We start from the raw sequence: 23,388 nt of genomic DNA, 5'->3' as shown, positions 1-23,388 counted from the left end.
AGGTAATTTTGCAGGGCTCTGGCAGTGCTCCTCCTGCTCCTCCGAAAAGGCGGAGGTAGCAGTCCTGCTGCTGGGTTGTTGCCCTCCTACGGCCTCCTCCACGTCTCCTGATGTACTGGCCTGTCTCCTGGTAGCGCCTCCATGCTCTGGACACTACGCTGATAGACACAGCAAACCTTCTTGCCACAGCTCGCATTGATGTGCCATCCTGGATGAGCTGCACTACCTGAGCCACTTGTGTGGGTTGTAGACTCCGTCTCATGCTACCACTACAGTGAAAGCACCGCCAGCATTCAAAAGTGACCAAAACATCAGCCAGGAAGCATAGGAACTGAGAAGTGGTCTGTGGTCACCACCTGCAAAACCAGTCCTTTATTGGGGGTGTCTTGCTAATTGCCTATAATTTCCACCTGTTGTCTATTCCATTTGCACAACAGCATGTGCAATTTATTGTCAATCAGTGTTGCTTCCTAAGTAGACAGTTTGATTTCACAGAAGTGTGATTGACTTGGAGTTACATTGTGTTGTTTAATTGTTCCCTTTATTTTTTTGAGCAATGTATATTAACTTAGGGACAGGTCGAAAACCATTAAACATGTATGGCAATTTAGCTTGCTGTTGCTAGCTAATTTGTCCTGGGATATAAACATTGGGTTGTTATTTTACCTGAAATGCACAAGGTCCTCTACTCCGACAATTAATCCACAGATGAAACGGTACAAATTTGTTTTCTAGTAATCTCTCCTCCTTCAGGCTACTTCTTCTTTGGACTTTATATGGCGGTTGGCAACCAACTTTATGGTGCATTACCACAACCAACTGGACTGGAGCATAGACCTCAGTTCATCTTTCAATCACCCACGTGGGTAGATGCTCCTAAAAACCAATGAGGAGATGGGAGAGGCAGGACTTGCAGCACGTTGAGTGTCACAAATAGAACCGAGTTCTATTTTAGGCCACGCAGACGCTCGTTGACGCGCGCAAGCAGTGTGGATGCAATGATTGACTAACATGTATATGTACATTTATTTTGCAACACTGGCGCACGCTACGGGTGCGGTGTGGTCAGCATGTTAGCCTTACTGACGTCGATACTGATAGTGGCTAATATTTAACATTTTAAAAAAGGAAACAAGAAAGTCGGGTAGCGTATAATTAAGACATTCAAGAGCGCCCATCCCTGCAAGTTAAGGCTATACAATTCAAATTCTGCATAATGGCACACCATTTCATAAACTTTACTGTGGGAAAGTTGATATGCTTCAGTTTGCTGCCATATGACTGGTTTCACATTTGTCTCCAGCGATTATAAGGTCAAATAGATCTAAAACAAGTGTCATTTATATTTTCAATTCCCTTATCCTATCAGATTACTCATTTACCTAGCTCTTATCAATAGTTCTTATCAAGTTGTAAATTAAAGTGCATGGAGAATGGTGTTATTTCTATCGGGAAAAAATAAGTAGATGCCGGTAGGTTCGCGAGGCCTTATTCATGATTTCCTCACACGTAAAGGTAGTGGCATTATTTGGGAATTAAGATATGTTGCAGATTGGTTTGTATTCAACGACAAGTTTCCCCAAAACGTTCTTGAACAGACTGAGGTACCTTTGCTCCGGTTTGGTGTGGCTTGCAGCAACGAGTGACGTATTTAAAGGGCAGTGGCCATGCTGACAGCGCTCCCCAACACACAACCCAACCCATCTCTGTTTTCCAACTGGTCGTTCAGTACTGTTTCCGTTCAATTGAACGTGCCAGAACGTAAAAACTTACTGAACGCAGCCCAGGTCAGAAAACGGTGTATCTGTAGACACACCTCCACCACACCTTCATTAGGTGTAGCGGGTGAATAGCATTACATTTAAATTCAAGGTCAGAATACACAAAGACAAAAGTGCATAAAAAGGGAATTGCTTTACATTTTCGGAATCGGTTCCAGTCTGCCTAGTTGCTATGCAAGTCATTAAAGAAAGTATTTGCTTATGGTTAAAAAAAGATAACTGCCACATGGTCTTCCTCATTGTCTTTCCCCCTCTTGAACCCCCTATACACCCTCCCCCTTCACCCACATGTGATCAGGGGGTCTTTGTGGGGGTGATCAAAGATTTGCTATAATAGAATGACCTTTCGGCAGGCTCCTGATAAGCCATTGTTAAGAAACAACATGTGAGTGCAGAAGACAAACGGGTGGCTTGATGAAACGGATCCATTTTAGACACTGGATTATGGATTCACGGAGACGCGACTCAATGGAGTTATGGAATAATCCATGTGGAGAATTGGTTATTCCAGTAGATTCTTATGTTCTTATCCCATCTAAGACTCCATAAGAAATGCGCATTTTTAGGGGAAAATAGGTCAGGTGTCCAGACACCGTCTTGACCAGGGGTTGTATCCATACCCCAATTTGCATTTTTTACTTTTAATAAAAACACGCCGAATTATCCATGGCTTGGTGGCCTAGTTTGCATGGGCGGGCCCACATTGAATGGAAGGAAAAACTGATTGTTTTTTCAAAGATGATGTAATGAGACTACTCCACTATATCAATTGAAAACAGAATGGATGCATACACTGGATTTATCAATGATTTATACACAAATGTCAATAGTTGATGGGTACCATTTGATATGGTGCAGAGATAAAATGCATACCTTATTGGTAATTGGTGCCTTAATGGAACCATAGCTCATGTCAACAAAAAATAATCTCTTTAGAAACCAGGGCCCGTATCTCTAAAGAATTTTTGTGCAAAAAGTGGCTCCTAGCGGCCAAATTCTAGGCTAAGAAAATTCTCAGAGGCATGACGTTTTCTTAGAATTTCCCCTAAAAGTGACACGAAAATCCCAGTTAATATAAAAGCTATTCCTCAAGAGTCCTAGCGCTTAAAAGGGCTCCTAAGGCGAGATCTGCTAAGAGCAGGGAAGAGGACTTTTAGTGGCTTAGGAGTTACCCTAAGCAGCTGCACAAAATGGCCAACAGAGGAGGCAGGAGAGATGTCCTGCAAACACTGGATGACAGGGAATTATTGAGACGCTACAGATTGGATCGTGCAGGAATCATGTTTGTGGTGGATCTCCTTAGAGATGCAATTACTTCACCAACTCGACGCCACAACGCTATTACACCGGAGAAGAAAGTAATCACAACCCTGAGGTATTTGGCAACAGGGAAAATGCAACAATGCAGCAGTGATGACTTGGGTCTGTCCCAATCCTCCGTCAGCAGAGTCATCACCCAAACACTGACAGCTTTGTAACAACCTAATATTGTGACACAATTTGTTTCATTCCCGCTGGATGCCCGCACTTTACACACACATAAAAGGGCATTTATGGACATTGCAGGATTCCCTGGCGTTGTGGGTGTAATTGATGGAACACATGTGAGAATAATTGCGCCATCAGAAGACGAGGCTGTCTTTGTTAACAGGAAGAATTTCCACAGCATCAATGTGCAAATAGTGTTCAATGCGGCCTGGAAGATTTTGGACATTGTGGCTAAATGGCCAGGCTCCACACATGATGCGAGAATGCTCTCCGAGAGTGGCATCAGACAGCTTTTTGAGAGACGCTATGTGCCAGCTAATTGCCACTTGTTAGGGGACAGTGGCTACCCATGCAAACCATGGCTCCTTACACCTTACCTCCAGCCACGCCAAGGGCCCCAACTAAACTATAACAGGTAAGCCAAACAATACAAAATCATGGAAATGAAATGCAAGCAATATGTTAGAGCATCCAAGTAGTGCAATATTTCCATCAAATAATTAAAGGTCTGTATTCTATTGTAGGGCCCACAAGACAACAAGAGCGGTGGTGGAGCGTGGCATAGGCCAGCAAGAGGCGCTTTCATGTTCTCCACGGAGAGGTGCGGCTGAGGCCTGAAAAAGTCAGCAAACTCATCATAGCCTGTGCAATATTACACAATATTTGCAAGGTTAGACAGATTGCAGAACCTCTGGAGGATGGCGATGAGGATGAGGATGGAGACAACGATGAGGATGGTGGTGAAGAAGATATTCACATTCCACAGGGGAACCTAGCCCAGAGTGGACTGCCTTACAGGGCAAACTTCACAAATTTACATTTCAGGCAAGCTGTAGCCCCATGTCATTTGAGAACTTGTGATGGTATTAAGAACTACCACAGTTTTACTGCACATCACCTGCAACTGTTAAATGCAAGACACAGAACACAATCTCTAAATGGTTTATTTTTTAGGTGTTCAATTTTAAGGCGGTAGTACTCCTCCTGAAGGGAAAGGACTTTTTTGTTGTTGTTCAAACACATCAATTGTGAGTTGCAATCTTCTCTCCTGCAGGGATGCTGACGGAGCAGGTGCTGCGGATGGGAATGGTGTTTGATCCGCCGGGCTATCCTGAGTAGCAGCTGCAGATGGTTCAGGCGGCAAACTTGATGGGCCCGGTTCTTGTGATGGCTCCATGCTACAGAAATACATAGGCCTAGTTTAATTATTGTTTTGATTAAATTAATTTAATACAATGAGCATGGATAACACATGAAATGGCTTCTGCAATGAATAAACACTGTTGATATGAATAACCCTGTGTCCTACCTTTGCTGCATTTCAAGGGCCTGCATCATTGACGTGTCAATGCCTGTTGGCAGCCCGGTGACACTGACCTCAGAGTGTCCCAGGACTTGAAAGACAGTGTCGGCCACCTGGGACAGCCGCTTTGCAGGTGGTCCACCCCCTAGAAAGAAACAGTCAATGAACACAGTACTTAGGCATGTAAATTAACTTTGCCAGCAGGAGCAAATTGCCAGATTATGTGGTAGGCCATAGTATTTTGCTCACCTGTGAGTGAGGATTCCCGCTTGTGTGCTGCAATCTCATCTTTTGCCTTGGACTGCAGCACATACCACCTTTTCTCACAATCGTCGCCTGTCCGCACCACCAGTGGAAAAGAGGCATTGATTGTTTGGGATATTGTGTCCCAGGCGCGCCTCTTGCCTTGGCTAGTGACAGTTGGGCCAAATTTTCCTCGTAACATACCTTTATGTTCGTTCACCAACTGGGCCAGCAACAAACCTTGCTCCTCAGTCCAGTTCGGCTTGCGATTCCTTTTTTTCTCCATTTTCTGTGTTTGTAGGATATTTGTTAACAAGCCTTCATAAATAGACCAGCCAGCAATCACAGACATTGTTAAAAGCTGAGCTGTGTTACCCTCGTTAAGTTCACACTGAGTTGTAACGTTGCAATTTCTACTTCATTAAGGACAGCCCCTTGAGATAGGCCATCTTGTTTTCAATGGGGTCCATATGGAAGTGAAAGTACAAAATATGCCAGCTAGGATATTAATATGAGCAAATGAGACACAAATCATTATTTGAACAGGGTGTAATGAGCTTAAGTTTTCACATATTTTAGATTCTAATGTTAGGCTATAACCCCTACAGCTTACTATTCATTTTCCAGATATTTTCTTGAATGTGAAATATTATTTACAATTATAGTCTGCATAAGATTAGAGTGTATAATTATGTTTATTGATCTGAGGGTACATCCTTTGCTCATTATCACCAAAAGTTCATTTTCATCAAACTTGTAGGATCAACCAATCACGGCTTTTGAAATGATGACTCATACCTAGCAACGGGGTCAACCACACCTCCTCACTAAGATAGGATTTTTCATCCATTCCTGGCTCAGAGTTCACTGAAAATGTTATGGAATCACTTCTAAGCTAAAACTCCTGGCAAGGAAGTTAGGAGCTCTCTGAGAGGATTCTCAGAATCTTTAAGGATACGGGCCCAGACCTAACAATTCTGTTAGGGAAAGCAATTCAGATATTACCAACATTATCATTGTGAAAATTGGGTATAATCTTTCTTAACAGTATAAAAAAATATGTATAATTTGGTAAGGTGTTACCAAATGTTTTAATAGGAAAATAACTATCAAGCCCTTGAAAAGTTTGAAATGCAAGGATGTTAAAAGCTGCTCCACGATAATACAGATATGAGCTGAAAATGACCAACTGATTCAAGATTAAAATAGTTTTTATATCATTTTAATGCAGTCAACCTTTCATATTGTGTAGGTACTTGAGCATTAATGACTCACCATTCAATCGATTTAATCTTCATGCGGATCACTTCCCTTTAATTTTTCAATGAAATACAAAAAAAGGAAAACCACACTCTATGCCACATTATATAATCTAAGCAGTGTTAAAATACAAATATACACTGAGTGTACAAAACATTAAGGATGCCTGCTCTTTCCATGACAGACTGACCAGATGAATCCAGATGAAAGCTATGATCCATTATTGATGTCACTTGTTAAATCCACTTCAATCAGTGTAGATGAAGGGGAGGAGACAGGTTAAAAAATGATTTTTAAGCCTTGAGACATGGATTGTGTGTGTGTCATTCAGAGGTGAATGGGCAAGACAAAATATTTAAAGTGCCTTTGAATGTGGTATGGTAGAAGGTGCCAGACGCACTGGTTTGTTTGTGTCAAGAACTGCAACGCTCCTGGGTTTTTCACCCTCAACAGTTTCCCATGTGTATCAAGATTGGTCCACCACCCAAAGGACATCCAGCCAACTTGACACAACTGTGGGAAGCATTGGAGTCAACATGGGCCAGCATCCCTGTGGAATGCTTGTTGAGTCCATGCCCCAACAAATTGAGGCTGTTCTGAGGGCAAAATGGGGGGATACAACTCAATTCGGAAGGTGTCCTTAATGTTTTGTACACTAAGTGTATATTTATACTTCTATATCCGTATCAATAAAATGGGTCTCTATTCTATTTGCTTGAAACAATTAGACATCTCAATCTGCTCGTCGAACATCTCATTCCAAAATCCTGGGCATTAATATGGAGTTGGTCCCCCCTTTCCTGCTATAACAGCCTCCACTCTTCTGGGAAGGGTTTCCACTAGATGTTGGAACATTGCTGCGGGGACTTGCTTCCATTCAGCCACAAGAGCATTGGTGAGGTCGGTCACTGAAGTTGGGCGATTAGGCCTGGCTCGCAGTCGGCGTTCCAATTCATCCCAAAAGGTGTTCGATGGGGTTGAGGTCAGGGCTCTGTGCAGGCCAGTCAAGTTCTTCCACACCGATCTCTACAAACTTTTTCTGTATGGACCTCGCTTTGGGCACGGGGACATTGTCACGCTGAAACAGGAAAGGGTCTTTCCCAAACTGTTGCCACAAAGTTGGAAGCACTGAACAATCTAGAATGTCATTGTATGCTGTAGCGTTAAGATTTCCCTTCACTGGAACTAAGGGACCTAGCCCGAACCATAAAAAACAGCCCCAGACCATTATTCCTCCTCCACCAAACTGTACAGTTGGCAATATGCATTGGGGCAGGTAGCGTTCTCCTGGCATCTGCCAAACCCAGAGTCCAATGCCGGCGAGCTTTACACCACTCCAGCCGACACTTGGCATTGCGCATGGTGATGTTAGGCTTGGGTGCCTGCTGCTCGGCCATTGAAACCCATTTCATGAAGCTCCCGACGAACAGTTATTGTGCTGACGTTGCTTCCAGAGGCAGTTTGGAACTCTGTAGTGAGTGTTGCAACCGAGGACAGACAATTATTACGCGCTATGTGCTTCAGCACTCGGCAGTCCCGTTCTGTGAGATTGTGGGGCCTACCACTTCGCGGCTAAGCCGTTTTTAGTCATAGATGTTTCCACTTCACAATAACAGCACTTACAGTTGACTGGGGCAGATCTAGCATTGCAGAAATTTGATGAAATTACTTGTTGGAAAGGTGGCATCCTATGACGGTGCCACGTTCAGTCACTGAGGTCTTCAGTAAGGCCATTCCACTGCCAATGTTTGTCTATGGAGATTGCATGACATGTGTATAAAATCGAGCACACAGCCATGCAATCTTCATAGACAAACATAGGCAGATTTTGGAATGAGATGTTTGAAGAGCATGTGTCCACATACTTTTGTTTTAAAAAATTTACACAATGACCTGCGTCACCGGTCAACCATTAGCTCATCATACAGAAACCCCCCAAAAACCTACCATGGCTACTTTTGGGGCAATAGTTTGAAATTGACCTACTGTATTTGTGTACAACTCCTAAATAGTGTGCAGATATATTTAAGAGCAAAACCGATTTATTTATGTTGACTCTTATTTAAAGATCAAATATCTGAATCTATTTATGTATCTGAAGCAAACCATTTATGTCCAGATTATACACCTACTACCATACCACATTCAAAGGCACTTAAATCTGTTGTCTTGCCCATTCACCCTCTGAATGGCACACATACACAATCCATGTCTCAATTGTCTCAAAGCTTAGAAATCCTTCTTTAACCTACAGTACGTTTAAAAAGTGTTCAGAGGCTCTTGAGTTACTACAACTACATGTTCTTCTGAGTAAGTTGCCGAGGCTAGTATTATATGACAGTGGTGAGATACATTATTCACTTGCAACTTACTCACTGGTCTGTTTTTGAGCAGGCACTGTACACATTCACTGATATTTCTAGCATCTTGATTGTCTGAGTGTTATCATCAACAATGATCAGATAACCACATCAATATGTAAAAACCTGTGGAACTGTGCAGCAGCTGGTCAAGGAAAGACCCTTTGGGTGAGCAGGTCTGCAAAGATTATCGGATTGTCACATCATGTTATAATAACGACACTCTGCAAGTTTTGTGGTTCTCCATGTCAAGAATTGTACAGCCTTAAAGAACCCAGTTGCTTGGAAACTGTTCACCTGCAACATAACTGTTCTATTTGCCACATGTTGAAACAATAAATTGGTTGAGGTCAGGCAATGCTCTGAGGAAATGCCTTTGAAACAAGCAGAAAGTCAGGGTGCATCACTCAATAGCCTAATGAGGCTTCCTCTCCTTGTCTCCTGTCCTCCTGAGATTTCTACCATATTGCCTTCACCACCCTGCCTTTTCAGATCAGCACAGATGAAGGGATGGTGATAAACAGAGGAAGTAACTTGGGACTATGGAGATGCAACTGGTTTCTCTGTGCCTTGGTACACAGCTACTGATTGGCTGTATTTCCCATCGGTCTTGGTGTTGAGTCTACGACTATTTCTCAATTGTTTAAACTAGCTCGTTTCCTCATCTCCTTTCCTTTATCTGCACTGTACTGAAATAATTCAACTGAATTGAAGAATAGAATTGTATTTCTTCATCTGTGTGGTCTTTTTTGGATCAGTGTAGATGAAGGAGAGGACACCAGGAAAGGAAGTCAATATACACTATTGAGACAAGTAACATGAGTTACTACTCTTGGATGGTGCTTTTTGAAGTGAACTGTAAGCCCTCCTCTTGCAGTCTCTTCAGAGCCGGTCCATAGATGTCCTTAGTCATTGGCACCACCAGTCCCTTTGTACTGATTTCTCCTGCAGATTGAAAGTCAGTTTTCACTTTACTTTTACAGACATGTTAGGGTTGTCCATTCGTCTTCAGCAAAATGGCCGATTCCCTCCCTAAACCATTCTTAACATCTCAGACATGACAAATGCAATGAGGACTCAAGGCTACCCTACTGACCATCCAGCACCATGCGAGCAGCGATGGCAGCGGGGTAGCCCACGGTCTTGGCCATAGCAGAGTGGCCGTCGGGGTCCCCGTAGACCACCAGGCTGATGTGCTTGGTCTCAAGCTCGCCTGTGGAGTGGCGCAGGCCCACGTCATTCCTCATGATGATCATGTCCCGCTCGCCTTTATCTAAAGGAGAGGACACAGACGGACCGAGAAGGAGAGAGAGGGTTATACTATTTTTTAAATAATCTTTACTGCTATAAAAAAAGTAAGAGAAGGAGGAATATAAAGAGTATGGAGAAAGATATACATATTGGTGTTTGTGGCAGTAAAAGAGTAGAGAGATAACTTCTGCCCCTCTTACCAAAGGAGAGCCTGGCCTCTAAGTGCTTAGCCAGCGAAGCCAGCATGGTGTCTGCATGGGGGACGGCCTCCTTACTCAGCATCCCAAACCTGACCACAGAAACAGTATTAATTAAGACATTTACAGAGGTTAAAGCAAATCCCATGACTGAAACTTAACTAGTAGATAACCATAGACTTCCAGTCATTGCGCTAACGCTAGTTAGCACTGGTTAGCGAAATTACCTCTTAACTTCCTTCATACTCGACACAGAGATACTATCCACAAGTTCATCTGACTCTGGGGAAGTAGATAAAGGGCATCATTGCCAACATCCCGAAGTATCCCTTTAAGTCGCTCTCAGATCGATTGTCTGTGGCCAAGTTAACCTCCCCTTTCATGTAAAAAAAGTAATGACCATCTGCTTTTAGGGAAAGTGGATCATTTTGTACATGTATTAAACTGCAAGTTTGACCAATTCCAGTCCCTTTGGTCCTCCCCAGTAGAATTTGTATGTAGGAGTACTGAGATGCTCAGTTCTGGTGACTTTTTAAAAGGACATTCTACTCCAAAATTCATGAAAATTGTATTATGCTGACACCATCTAAAATATAATTTCCACCTCCAGAAATGAGCCCAATAACATATTTGGTAAAAATGATGCAAAAATTATTTGAACATATTGGACTATATTATGAGATGTGCTATTAGCAATAAGCATTATCACCTGTAGCTCAACTGATGCAGCATAGTGGCTATAAATACATAGGCTGAAGCATGGGGTTTTGTCCATTTGCATATTTACCCCATTGGACAAAACATTCTGATTCTGATTGTTATTAATTATTATTATTATTACATTATTCATTATTTTAGTTTCTATTCCTAAGTATGTCATTGCCCTTTTAAAATGCCTTTGCCCCTTTAAAGGGATACTGCGAGATTTCGAGATCTAGGTGGTTTTTCTACTACCCAGAGGTCAGACCAATTCTCTGCGTGCAGTTTGGAGATTATTGAAGTTAGAATATCGTTAGCTCAGCACAATTGCTGGAAGTGTCCCGGTACAGTAGCCAGTTCCTCTCAAAACAAGGGAAATATACCTAACTACTCCAAAGCTGGGTGGTTGGTCATTTATAGTCTTACAAAGCTATACATAGTAATCGATATTTTTAAACGTGTTACATTTACTGATAATTATAAGAAACGAGGTTCTATCCACTTCCTGATTCTCTGTCCTGTTGTTGCATAAAGCAGTGGTTCCCAAACTTTTTTTGAACCATGGCACACCTTGATGGGATATAAAGTTGTGACACACCTAACATTTCCCTATTCGATTATTTACTGACAATGACCTCCATCTCATCTAATTCATAATGCAAATCAACTTTCTGTGACAAAGTTTTTTAAATAGATTAAATAGGGTTTATTTGAAATATTTTCATAGTTTTGATAGTTCCTTAATCATGATGGTCAATTTTAATGTTCCCCTATAAGAGCGTCCCGCGAATCTGCTCCAGAAATGTAGTTTTTTTTAGCTCTGGTAAAATAGGTCTTTAGTTTTGAACGGTTTGGGCTACAGACGAGAGGTTTTCTGCATTGTAAAGGTGCAACCAGACACAAAGCCCTGCTCCGTTTGTTTCTTTAACTAAGTCCAGAGCCACATATTAAGAAATAAATGTCTCTGGTAAGACTATCAAAGTAAAATTATACAAATAACGTTGCTCGTAATGCGCGCCCCTCAAATTATACAAATCTAACAGCCTGAGTGCACTGGACTTGAACCAACGAAACAGATGTAACCATGTGCTATTTAATGTTTTATCTGACCGGCACTAAATCAAATCAAATTGTATTGTCACATACAGGTGTTTAGCAGATGTTATTGCGGGTTTAGCGAAATGCTTGTGCTTCTAGCTCCGACAGTGCAGTAATATCAAACTAGTGCTCCCAAGTCAAAATTCCATGTGCATTCCACAGGTCACGTTTATAAGTGAGTATACATTTTTTTAAAATCAAGATCAGGAAAAGTTTCGCGGCACACCTGAGAGTTCATCAAGGCACACCGGTGTGCTGCGTCACACCGGTTTGGAACCACTGGCATAGAGATGTATAGAGATCGCAACGTTGTATCGGTCTCAATGGCGCTGCTAGTGCACTTACAGATGCCATAAAATGGGACAGATACAACGTTGGGATCCATATGACGGAAATCCGTCGTAGTGACGGAGAACTTTAACCCCTGGATTTAGCAAAGATATGAGTACAACATTTTGAATGGTACAGTGAGGGAAAAAAGTATTTGATCCCCTGCTGATTTTGTACATTTGCCCACTGACAAAGAAATGATCAGTCTATAATTTTAATGGTAGGTTTATTTGAACAGTGAGAGACAGAATAACAACAACAAAATCCAGAAAAACACGTCAAAAATGTTATAAATTGATTTGCATTTTAATGAGGGAAATAAGTATTTGACCCCCTCTCAATCAGAAAGATTTATGGCTCCCAAGTGTATTTTATACAGGTAACGAGCTGAGATTAGGAGCACACTCCTAATCTCAGTTTGTTACCTGTATAAAAGACACCTGTCCACAGGAGCAATCAATCAATCAGATTCCAAACTCTCCACCATGGCCAAGACCAAAGAGCTCTCCAAGGATGTCAGGGACAAGATTGTAGACCTACACAAGGCTGGAATGGGCTACAAGACCATCGCCAAGCAGCTTGGTGAGAAGGTGACAACAGTTGGTGCGATTATTCGCAAATGGAAGAAACACAAAATAACTGTCAATCTCCCTCTGCCTGGGGCTCCATGCAAGATCTCACCTCGTGGAGTTGCAATGATCATGAGAACGGTGAGGAATCAGCCAAGAACTAGGATCTTGTCAATGATCTCAAGGCAGCTGGGACCATAGTCACCAAGAAAACAATTGGTAACACACTACGCCGTGAAGGACTGAAATCCTGCAGCGCCGCAGGGTCCCCCTGCTCAAGAAAGCACATATACAGGCCCGTCTGAAGTTTGCCAATGAATCTGAATGATATAGAGGAGAACTGGGTGAAAGTGTTGTGGTCAGATGAGACCAAAATGGAGCTCTTTGGCATCAACTCAACTCGCCGTGTTTGGAGGAGGAGGAATGCTGCCTATGACCCCAAGAACACCATCCCCACCGTCAAACATGGAGGTGGAAACATTATGCTTTGGGGGTGTTTTTCTGCTAAGAGGACAGGACAACTTCACCGCATCAAAAGGGACGATGGACGGGGCCATGTACCGTCAAATCTTGGGTGAGAACCTCCTTCCCTCAGCCAGGGCATTGAAAATGGGTCATGGATGGGTATTCCAGCATGACAATGACCCAAAACACACGGCCAAGGCAACAAAGGAGTGGCTCAAGAAGAAGCACATTAAGGTCCTGGAGTGGCCTAGCCAGTCTCCAGACCTTAATCCCATAGGAAATCTGTGGAGGGAGCTGAAGGTTCGAGTTGCCAAACGTCAGCCTCAAAACTTTAATGACTTGGAGAAGATCTGCAAAGAGGAGTGGGACAAAATCCCTCCTGAGGTGTGTGCAAACCTGGTGGCCAACTACAAGAAACGTCTGACCTCTGTGATTGCCAACAAGGGTTTTGCCACCAAGTACTAAGTCATGTTTTGCAGAGGGGTCAAATACTTATTTCCCTCATTAAAATGCAAATCAATTCATAACATTTTTGACATGCGTTTTTTTGGATTTTGTTGTTGTTATTCTGTCTCTCACTGTTCAAATAAACCTACCATTAAAATTATAGACTGATCATTTCTTTGTCAGTGGGCAAACGTACAAAATCAGCAGGGGATCAAATACTTTTTTCCCCTCACTGTATCTGGTCAGGACTTGAGCCTCTCACCATTTGAGTGTCTCCATCTTGAAGTCGTCTTGGCCGATGCGGTCATAGACTGCTCCCTCAAATGCCTCGTCATTGGTAGACAGGGGCAAGCCCATCTGTATACACAGCATCTCTTTCTGTTGCACAGGGATTTTTTAAAATCTTTTTTGTTCAGTCTTGTCAATCAAATCTGCATTGTAGCTCTAGTGTGATGCAGCGTTTGCTCGGTGTATCCTGGTACTTTAATAACCATTTATGAAAAGCATATTCTAAATTAAGTTAAAAGTAAATTAAAGGACAAGTTCTAATTTTTTAAAATCTAAATTCTTTATGTAAAATACCTCAATCCCCAACGTTATATTCAATTTAGTTGGAATTGAGCAATACTTCTCTGTGTGTGAGCATGCACAGGCTTTAATCACCACAATGGGAACGAGAAAGCACACTGAAAAGTATCGGTCGAGTCCAACAAAATGGAATATACCGTTAAGGATAAAGTTCAGAATGCCAATTTAATGTGTATAACATCTAAAGACCTGCATCACTATACTGAGAGCGTTGCTGTTTCTCAAAGGATGTATTTGGGTGTTTTTGGAGCCTTTGTTTATGTTTTATCTGTGCCCCTGCATCTGCAGAACGAGCCTGAAGAAGTCTATCACTGGTGGAGTATGCTTCTCAAAACCAAGTGAAATGGCCAAAAAAAATAAAAAAGGGTAAAAAATTGAGATTTGGTTCCAAAAAAGTTAACTTGTCTTTTAAAGCTGTTATAAGTATCATTATATTTACCCAGGAGACAGGAGCAGAGGTATGCTCTACCATGGGGCAGGGGTCAGTGTTGATCAGACCCAACTTCACAAAGCCACTCATGGCCTTGGAGAAACCCTGTGGGACAGAAATACAAGATTTATCCAAAGTGACACAGAACTATCGAGATTGACAGTAACGCCATACTCACCACCCTGGTGTTGGCAGTACCTTGAAGCGGAGTGTTCCTCTGATGAGTGTGTGGGCCGACTCAATGCCGTATTGCTCAGCGTATTTGGTGCTGTCGCGGTTGGGGAAGCCCTCCAGGTTGAAGCCAGGCATGAAGTCCATGGGAGCCGTAGACTCCATCAGAGTTCCGCCCGCTGGGATGCTCACCACCTGGGGGACACAGAGGAGGATGAAGTTACTCCTAGACACTGATCCTGGGACAGTTTTGCAATCCCGTCCCTAATGGTTAAGTTTAGGATTTGGGGAGGATCTGCTGATCCTAGATGGCTACTGTACCTTGTTGTCCTTGAGGAAGATGGCAGGGCTGATGGTATTGAGGAGGACTCCGTAAGGACTCCAGCTGAATTTGTAGCGCAGAGGATTGTCTGAGCACTCTGGTGCAGGGAGTCCACCACAGAATGAACTGTATGACTCAATCTAAAACACACACACACACACACACGTAAATTGATTTAAAACACAATTTGCACATCCACATTTATCAAATGTTTTGTGCATTGACTAGTCAAATGCGTTGTCAACATGCTGGCACATTTGTCAATTTTCCTGTGTGATAGTACAGTCCGTTCATCTTCTCATCAAGATGGGGGGAAAATGAACAAATCGAAGACACATGGTGTTTCAATCTGTTGGGCCCGCAATCAATATGACTGCCAAGGAAACTGACAAGATGCCACTCATCCCTTCGACATACGCTCAATCATTCATTATATGCACAGCACACACACACACAATCCCGTATGTGTACAGATGCCACAATCACCAAAACACTCGCTCTCAAACGCACAAATCACTTATACTAGATTCTTTCACAATCTCCCTCACGTTTCACTCACAGTGCAGCCGTCCGCCTTGGCTTGGTCGATGCACTCCATAGCCAGCATGTGGTCGATGCCAGGGTCCAGGCCCATCTCATTTACTATGGTGATGCCAGCTTCCTCAGCACTGAAAGGAAACACACAGACAAACACACTCAGCCACACGTAGAGATAATACATTCACTTGACTAGTAGCTTATTCTGACTAATGCCATCTCAAGCAATTAGATCAAGTGTCTTGGTGCCTGCCTGTAGCTTACAACTAGTCAATTGTGTATCAAATAGCCCACGATTAGCAATAAAGGTCCAATGCAGCCATTTTTATCTCAATATCAAATAATTTCTGGGTAAAAATTCAGTACCTTACTGTGATTTGTGTTTAATAAAAACAATCGTCAAAAAGAAACAAAAATAGCTTCTTAGCAAAGAGCAATTTCTCAAGCAAGAATTTTGCTAGGACTGTCTGGGAGTGGTCTGAGTGAGGGGCCTAATTGGACGAGCCTAATGGGAGGGATATGTAACCTGAAAACTCACTGTCATTAGCAGAGAGGTTTGAAACTCTCTTTGTTATTGGTTTATTAACTTATATCGCCTGGTGATGTCGCCAGGCAAGCCAAAACTCCATCCCACCTAAACAGGTTTAAATTTCAGGCGGTCTTTTCAAACAGCTCTTACTCTAAAAGGGCATTATCATAATTTTCACAGTATTATACACCTCGTCGTGTGGAAATATATACACTGAGTGTACAAAACATTGACACCTGCTCTTTCCATGACATACACTGACCAGGTGAATCCAGGTGAAAGCCATGATCCCTTATTGATGTCACTTGTTAAATCCACTTCAATCAGTGTAGATGATGGGGAGGAGACAGGTTAAAGAAGGATTTTTAAGCCTTGAGACACGGATTGTGTATGTGTGCCATTCAGAGGGTGAATGGGCAAGACAAAAGATTGAAGTGCCTTTGAACGGGGTATGGTAGTCGGTGCCAGGCGCACCGTTTTGTGTCAAGAACTGCAATGCTGCTGGGTTTTTGACGCTCAAAAGTTTCCCTGTGTGTATCAAGAATGGTCCACCACCCAATGGACATCCAGCCATCTTAACACAACTGTGGGAAACATTGGAGTCAACATGGGCCAGTATTACTATGGAATGCTTTCAAAACGTTGTAGAGTCCATGTCCGGACGAATTGAGGCTGTTCTGAGGGCAAAAGGGGGAATGCAACTCAATATTAGGAAGGTGTTCCTAATGTTTGGTATACTCAGTGTATAATACACAGGAAAATCACGTTTTGACTTCACTGGGCCTTTAAGACAAGATGAAACACATTCTCCATTTAATCTCCACTTCTACATAGATATGTTTTCCCCTAACCCCTATCCCTCTCACTCCTACTTTAACAACTAGAGGAATCTCCTCTACTCCCCATACACTTCTCTCCCACCTCTGTTGGAGGTCCTTCATGGCTGGACTCAGGTAGCTGGCAGTCACCATGTTCACCTTCTTGTTGATGCAGTGCTTGGCGATCACAGGGTGATACCCATACGGCAGCATACTGAAACATAAATGGCAGAGTACATGTGACAATGACACATTTTCACCTCTCATTCACCTCATGTGTATGTGTTTTTAAATTCTATTTAACATTTATTTTGACAGGGAAGACATATTGAGACCTAGGTCTCTTTTCCAAATGCGCCCTGTATAATACAATATAAAATACACATTAAACACACACACATACACGCATTCATACACTATCGGTCAAAACTTTGGACACACCTACTCATTCAAGGGTTTTTCTTTATTTTCAATATTTTCTACACTGTAGAATAATAGTGAAGACTTCAAAACTATGAAATAACACATATGGAATCATGTAGTAACCAAAAAAAAGTGTTAAACAAATCAAAATATATTTGAGATTCTTCAAAGTAGCCACACTTCGCCTTGATGACAGCTTTGCACACTCTTGGCATTCTCTCAACCAGCTTCATGAGGTAGTCACCTGGAATGCTTTTCAATTAACAGGTGCGCCTTGTTAAAAGTTCATTTGTGGAATTTCTTTCCTTCTTAATGTGTTTGAGCCAATCAGTTGTGTCGTGACAAGGTGGGGGGGGAAGATAGCCCTATTTGGTAAAAGACCAAGTCCATATTATGGCAAGAACAGCTCAAATAAGCAAAGAGAAACAACAGTCCATCATTACTTTAAGACATGAAGGTCAGTCAATCCGGAAAAGTGCAGTCGCAAAAACCATCAAGCGCTATGATGAAACTGGCTCTCATGAGGACCGCCACAGGAAGGAAGACCCAGAGTTACCTAATTAGAGTTACTAGCCTCAAAATTGCAGCCCAAATAAATTCTTCACAGAGTTCAAGTAACAGACACATCTCAACATCAACTGTTCAGAGGAGACTGCGTGAATCAGGCCTTCATGGTTGAATTGCTGCAAAGAAACCACTACTAAAGGACACCAATAAGAAGAAGAGACTTGCTTGGGCCAAGAAACACGAGCAATGGACATTTGACCGGTGTAAATCTGTCCAAATTGGAGATTTCTGGTTCCAACCGCCGTGTCTTTGTGAGACGCAGAGTAGGTGAACGGATGATCTCCGCATGTGTGCTTCCCACTGTGAAGCATGGAGGAGGTGCGATGGTGCTTTGCTGGTGACACTGTCTGTGATTTATTTAGAATTCAAGGCACACTTAACCAGCATGGCTACCACAGCATTCTGCAGCGATACGCCATCCCATCTGGTTTGGGCTTAGTTATTTTTCAACAAGACAATGACCCAATACAACTACAGGCTGTGTAAGGGCTATTTTACCAAAAAGGAGAGTGATGGAGTGCTGCATCAGATGACCTGGCCTCCACATTGCCCCCACCTCAACCCAATTGAGATGGTTTGGGATGAGTTGGACCGCAGAGTGAAGGAAAAGCAGCCAACAAGTACTCAGCATATGTGGGAACTCCTTCAAGACTGTTGGAAAAGCATTCCAGGTGAAGCTGATTGAGAGAATGCCAAGAGTGTGCAAAACTTTCATCAAGGCAAAGGGTGGCTACTTTGAAGAATCTCAAATATAAAATATATTCTGATTTGTTTAACACTTTTTTGGTTATTACATGATTCCTTTTGTGTTATTTCATAGTTTTGATATCGTCACTATTATTCTACAATGTAGAAAATAGTAAAAATTAAGAAAAACCCTGGAATGAGTAGGTGTGTCGAAACTTTGGACAGGTACTGTATATACACACAAACGAATACAAAAACACAGTCATGGTAAAAACAAATAAAACATTGCAAATCATCCTGAAAAACAGTTCCATTCATCCACAAATATATCCCCATTCAATACTTTAAAATTGCCCAAACAGCACCAGAACGTCAAGATGAAATGTATTAAACCTAAAAGCAGATTTACCTAGCTCGGTGGAGACCCTGTGTGTGTTTATATGTGTATGTGTATGTGTATGTGTGTGTGTACCTAATGACTAAGTCATGGTCTTTGACCAGGGACTCCAACTGGCCCTCCTGACTGGTGACATCCAGCATGACTGGGATGGTGTTGGGGTATTTCCCTGCCAACTCCTCTCCCTGGGTCAACAACACTGATGCTAGAACACAAGGAGACATAGATAACAGCTGTGAGAGAGATGGGAGGGGTGAAAGCTTTGAGTAAAATTGACATTTGAAAACAAAATGGGCCGGGGATACAGCTTAGATTTAAATGAGCTAAAATGAGTACACGATACATTTGCTGTGCATCCAGTTAAACATTTTAATAACTAATTCATCATCAGCTGGGTATTTGTGAATATAGTGAGTATGGTGCACCATTTCCTTTTCAGAGCCTTACCTACAGTGACTTGAGTCCCTATGTCCCGGGTGAGGTACTCGATGACAGGGCCCGACACATAACCTGAGCCCAGTAGTAGCACTCGTTTCATTCCACTCTTCTTCATGATCTTTGCTTGCTCACTGAGGGTAAGGGGTTTATACACAGTGAGAGCACAGAATAAAACCATCACACACACACACACACAAATCCATAGTTCATCTCCCTCTTTCTCACACACACGCATAATGAGAACCTGAACACAAGCAATCTTGCTCAGAATTATAACCAAGGTGGGATTTTCTTACCAAGCAGATATGGTATACAATGATTTTAATATAAATGATCCAGTTTTAATAGCATCCTCCTAAGAAATTAGTACTTAACCAATGGAGCTAGCATCTTACAGCCGAGCAAATCACACTAATAATGAAAGACATTCAGAGTTTTAGTGAAAAACCCAAGCTGATGCACTGTGATAATGTATATTACATCAATCAAAGCCAGACCTGTGTTCAAATACTATTTCAGGTATTTAAATTACTTTTCATTTCATTTCAAAAGAAGTATTCAGATAACCTTTATTTGAAAAAACAGGTAGTTGAATATTGGAATGTATTTGAAAATACTTAAATACACTGGCCCAAATACACTCCCATGCATTTAAAGAGCAACTGCCATTAAAAACCAACTTCTCATTTAGAAAACAGCCTGTGGCACCGAAATGTGTCCGAAATATTTATTCTAATATCAAAATTGACCAACGTGTAAATAGGATAATTATGGTCATAAAGTCAGTCTCGTCCAAAACGGAGTTTTGTGGTCGTGACTGTATTGCAATGTAAATGAAGGTTGGGTTTGTTTTAATCCTGCCCACATGCACACAGCAGGCAACACACAAGTAATCATCAATTCGGAGTGCAGCTGCACGCGACTCAATCGTAATGACCGTGGTAAATTTGGGTTCACTTTGGATATACAGTGAGGGAAAAAAGTATTTGATCCCCTGCTGATTTTGTACGTTTGCCCACTGACAAAGAAATTATCAGTCTATAATTTTAATGGTAGGTTTATTTGAACAGTGAGAGACAGAATAACAACAACAAAATCCAGAAAAACGCATGTCAAAAATGTTATAAATTGATTTGCATTTTAATGAGGGAAATAAGTATTTGACCCCCTCTCAATCAGAAAGATTTCTGGCTCCCAGGTGTCTTTTATACAGGTAATGAGCTGAGATTAGGAGCACACTCTTAAAGGGAGTGCTCCTAATCTCACCTTGTTACCTGTATAAAAGACACCTGTCCACAGAAGCAATCAATCAATCAGATTCCAAACTCTCCACCATGGCCAAGACAAAAGAGCTCTCCAATGATGTCAGGGACAAGATTGTAGACCTACACAAGGCTGAAATGGGCTACAAGACCATCGCCAAGCAGCTTGGTGAGAAGGTGACAACAGTTGGTGCAATTATTCGCAAATGGAAGAAACACAAAATAACTGTCAATCTCCCTCTGCCTGGGGCTCCATGCAAGATCTCACCTCGTGGAGTTGCAATGATCATGAGAATGGTGAGGAATCAGCCCAGAACTACACGGGAGGATCTTGTCAATGATCTCAAGGCAGCTGGGACCATAGTCACCAAGAAAACAATTGGTAACACACTACGCCGTGAAGGACTGAAATCCTGCAGCGCACGCAAGGTCCCCCTGCTCAAGAAAGCACATATACAGGCCCGTCTGAAGTTTGCCAATGAACATCTGAATGATTCAGAGGAGAACTGGGTGAAAGTGTTGTGGTCAGATGAGACCAAAATCGAGCTCTTTGGCATCAACTCAACTCGCCGTGTTTGGACGAGGAGGAATGCTGCCTATGACCCCAAGAACACCATCCCCACCGTCAAACATGGAGGTGGAAACATTATGCTTTGGGGGTGTTTTTCTGCTAAGGGGACAGGACAACTTCACCGCATCAAAGGGACGATGGACGGGGCCATGTACCGTCAAATCTTGGGTGAGAACCTCCTTCCCTCAGCCAGGGCATTGAAAATGGATCGTGGATGGGTATTCCAGCATGACAATGACCCAAAACACACAGCCAAGGCAACAAAGGAGTGGCTCAAGAAGAAGCACATTAAGGTCCTGGAGTGGCCTAGCCAGTCTCCAGACCTTAATCCCATAGAAAATCTGTGGAGGGAGCTGAAGGTTCGAATTGCCAAACGTCAGGCTCGAAACCTTAATGACTTGGAGAAGATCTGCAAAGAGGAGTGGGACAAAATCCCTCCTGAGATGTGTGCAATCCTGGTGGCCAACTACAAGAAACATCTGACCTCTGTGATTGCCAACAAGGGTTTTGCCACCAAGTACTAAGTCATGTTTTACAGAGGGGTCAAATACTTATTTCCCTCATTAAAATGCAAATCAATTTATAACATTTTTGACATGCATTTTTCTGGATTTTGTTGTTGTTATTCTGTCTCTCACTGTTCAAATAAACCCACCATTAAAATTATAGCATGATCATGTCTTTGTCAGTGGGCAAACGTACAGAATCAGCAGGGGATCAAATACTTTTTTCCCCTCACTGTACCTATGGGGCTAGTTAGGGACAATTGGTAAATTACACAAATGTAGAGGTAACTGCCAAAATAATGGAAACACTTGAGTAAATGAGGGATACAAAGTATATTGAAAGCAGGTGCTTCCACACAGGTGTGGTTCCTGAGTTAATTAAGCAATTAACATCCCATCATGCTTAGGGTCATGTATAAAATGCTGAGCAGGCCATTATTTTGGCTACCATGGCTATGCCCCCATAGGATGGCAATGCCCCCATATACAGGGTACGAGTGGTCATTTAATGGTTTGATGAGCATGAAAACGATGTAAACCATATGCCATGGCCATCTCAGTCACAAGATCTCAACACAATCGAATAATTATGGGAGATCCCGGAGCGGCGCGCCTGAGACCGCGTTTTCCACCACCATCAACAAAACACCAAATTATGGAATTTCTCATGGAAGTATGGTGTCGCATCCCTCCAATAGAGTTCCAGACACTTGTACAATCTATGCCACGGTGCATTGAAGCGGTTCTGACTCGCGGTGGCCCAACGCCCTATTCCGACACCTTTGGTATTTCCTTTATTTTAGCATTTACTTGTACATGGTACAATATGTTAAAATTCCAATTGCTCCAAATTTCAATGACTTAACCTCCAACTATAAATTGTCGAAATTCATATACAACTATTCAAAGCATTTAATGAGAAAACTAAAAGGTGTGCATGAAACATGAAAATATTGTCTCAATTACAGTACATTGTGTAATTTATTGATGGTCCCTGAACTAGCTAGCTAGCTTGATAAACAGTACTGACAATTCCATTTGGGCTAGCTAGCTAAATTATACATCCAACATTTTGTCTATATTGATGCTTTTACAATAACCAAACAGTTGGATAAACAAATCATTTGTGAAACCATGATGCGGTGTATGACAGGATTGGACGTTGCATGCAATTACAATATTGTTTGAGTTGCTTTGTGTATCAGCACATTTGCTTGAGAATCTTACTGCAACACTGCATCCATGTTGCTTGACATAGGCGTTTTCAAAGAACCGCCAGTCAAGGTGAGCTCCCCGCCCACTCAGCCTACTAGCTTCCCGCCCAATCAGTCTGTCTTTTCAGTCTTCCTGGTAGTTTGACCTGAGAGAAAGTAATTTCTAAAATGTTGAGTATTTTTTTAATCTGGAAAAATATTATGGGTGATGTTTTAGTCACTCAAAAGGCTATTTTACATGGGAATCAGAATGACTGTTTGGGACCTTTAAGCCTGAGCTCGACCAGACAATGAGGAAGGGGAATAACAAGCTTTTAAGCACATGCAGTCTATTGCTGCATTTGCTATGCTGCTCACTGGGTATGCTATGCTATGCTAATGCTATGCTATGCCTATGTTATGCTACAGTATGATTACTACAAACTGAGACTACAAAC

The 23,388-nt window shown here is 42.2% G+C and overlaps 2 protein-coding genes across 4 annotated transcripts in view; both read right to left on the bottom strand.

Annotated features, from left to right (window-relative positions):
• Nucleotides 1-3,850: 3,850 nt before the first annotated feature.
• Nucleotides 3,851-5,511, bottom strand: LOC123483303. Of its 3 annotated transcripts, XM_045213025.1 has the most exons (4): nt 5,020-5,511; nt 4,822-4,908; nt 4,579-4,717; nt 3,851-4,465 (listed from the first exon to the last, which is right to left on the bottom strand). In XM_045213025.1, the coding sequence occupies exons 1-4, from the start codon at nt 5,165-5,167 to the stop codon at nt 4,234-4,236; spliced, it is 606 nt and encodes a 201-aa protein (XP_045068960.1). In that variant the 5' UTR covers nt 5,168-5,511; the 3' UTR covers nt 3,851-4,233. The 3 variants fall into 3 exon arrangements, with proteins under 3 accessions (XP_045068960.1, XP_045068958.1, XP_045068959.1); XM_045213023.1 differs by having other exon boundaries at nt 4,822-5,511; XM_045213024.1 differs by having other exon boundaries at nt 3,851-4,447; nt 4,822-5,511.
• A 2,363-nt stretch (nt 5,512-7,874) lies between these two features.
• LOC121531191 (alpha-aminoadipic semialdehyde synthase, mitochondrial-like) overlaps nt 7,875-23,388 on the bottom strand; it is a 49,181-nt gene continuing 33,667 nt past the window's right edge. Inside the window, 11 exon segments of the mRNA XM_045213022.1 lie at nt 7,875-9,380; nt 9,532-9,708; nt 9,887-9,975; nt 13,754-13,869; nt 14,519-14,614; nt 14,708-14,875; nt 15,002-15,142; nt 15,562-15,670; nt 16,990-17,100; nt 19,036-19,165; nt 19,408-19,529. Coding sequence (XP_045068957.1) covers nt 9,262-9,380; nt 9,532-9,708; nt 9,887-9,975; nt 13,754-13,869; nt 14,519-14,614; nt 14,708-14,875; nt 15,002-15,142; nt 15,562-15,670; nt 16,990-17,100; nt 19,036-19,165; nt 19,408-19,529 — 1,378 coding nt within the window. The 3' untranslated portion in view covers nt 7,875-9,261.

This window comes from Coregonus clupeaformis, unplaced genomic scaffold (genome assembly GCF_020615455.1).
Source record: "Coregonus clupeaformis isolate EN_2021a unplaced genomic scaffold, ASM2061545v1 scaf0073, whole genome shotgun sequence".
Classification (NCBI taxonomy): domain Eukaryota; kingdom Metazoa; phylum Chordata; class Actinopteri; order Salmoniformes; family Salmonidae; genus Coregonus; species Coregonus clupeaformis.
Note: the sequence above shows the minus strand (reverse complement) of the source record. Positions and strands in the feature narration are given on the sequence as shown.

What these genes read in the sequence shown, in the direction of transcription:
- LOC123483303 (XM_045213023.1), bottom strand. Translation starts at nt 5,167, where the DNA reads ATGTCTGTGATTGCTGGCTGGTCTATTTATGAAGGCTTGTTAACAAAT. An exon ending in GCGGGAATCCTCACTCACAG is followed by an intron (nt 4,718 to 4,821) that starts GTGAGCAAAATA and finishes GTTTCTTTCTAG; the next exon opens with GGGGTGGACCACCTGCAAAG. An exon ending in GCCCTTGAAATGCAGCAAAG is followed by an intron (nt 4,466 to 4,578) that starts GTAGGACACAGG and finishes TAATTAAACTAG; the next exon opens with GCCTATGTATTTCTGTAGCA.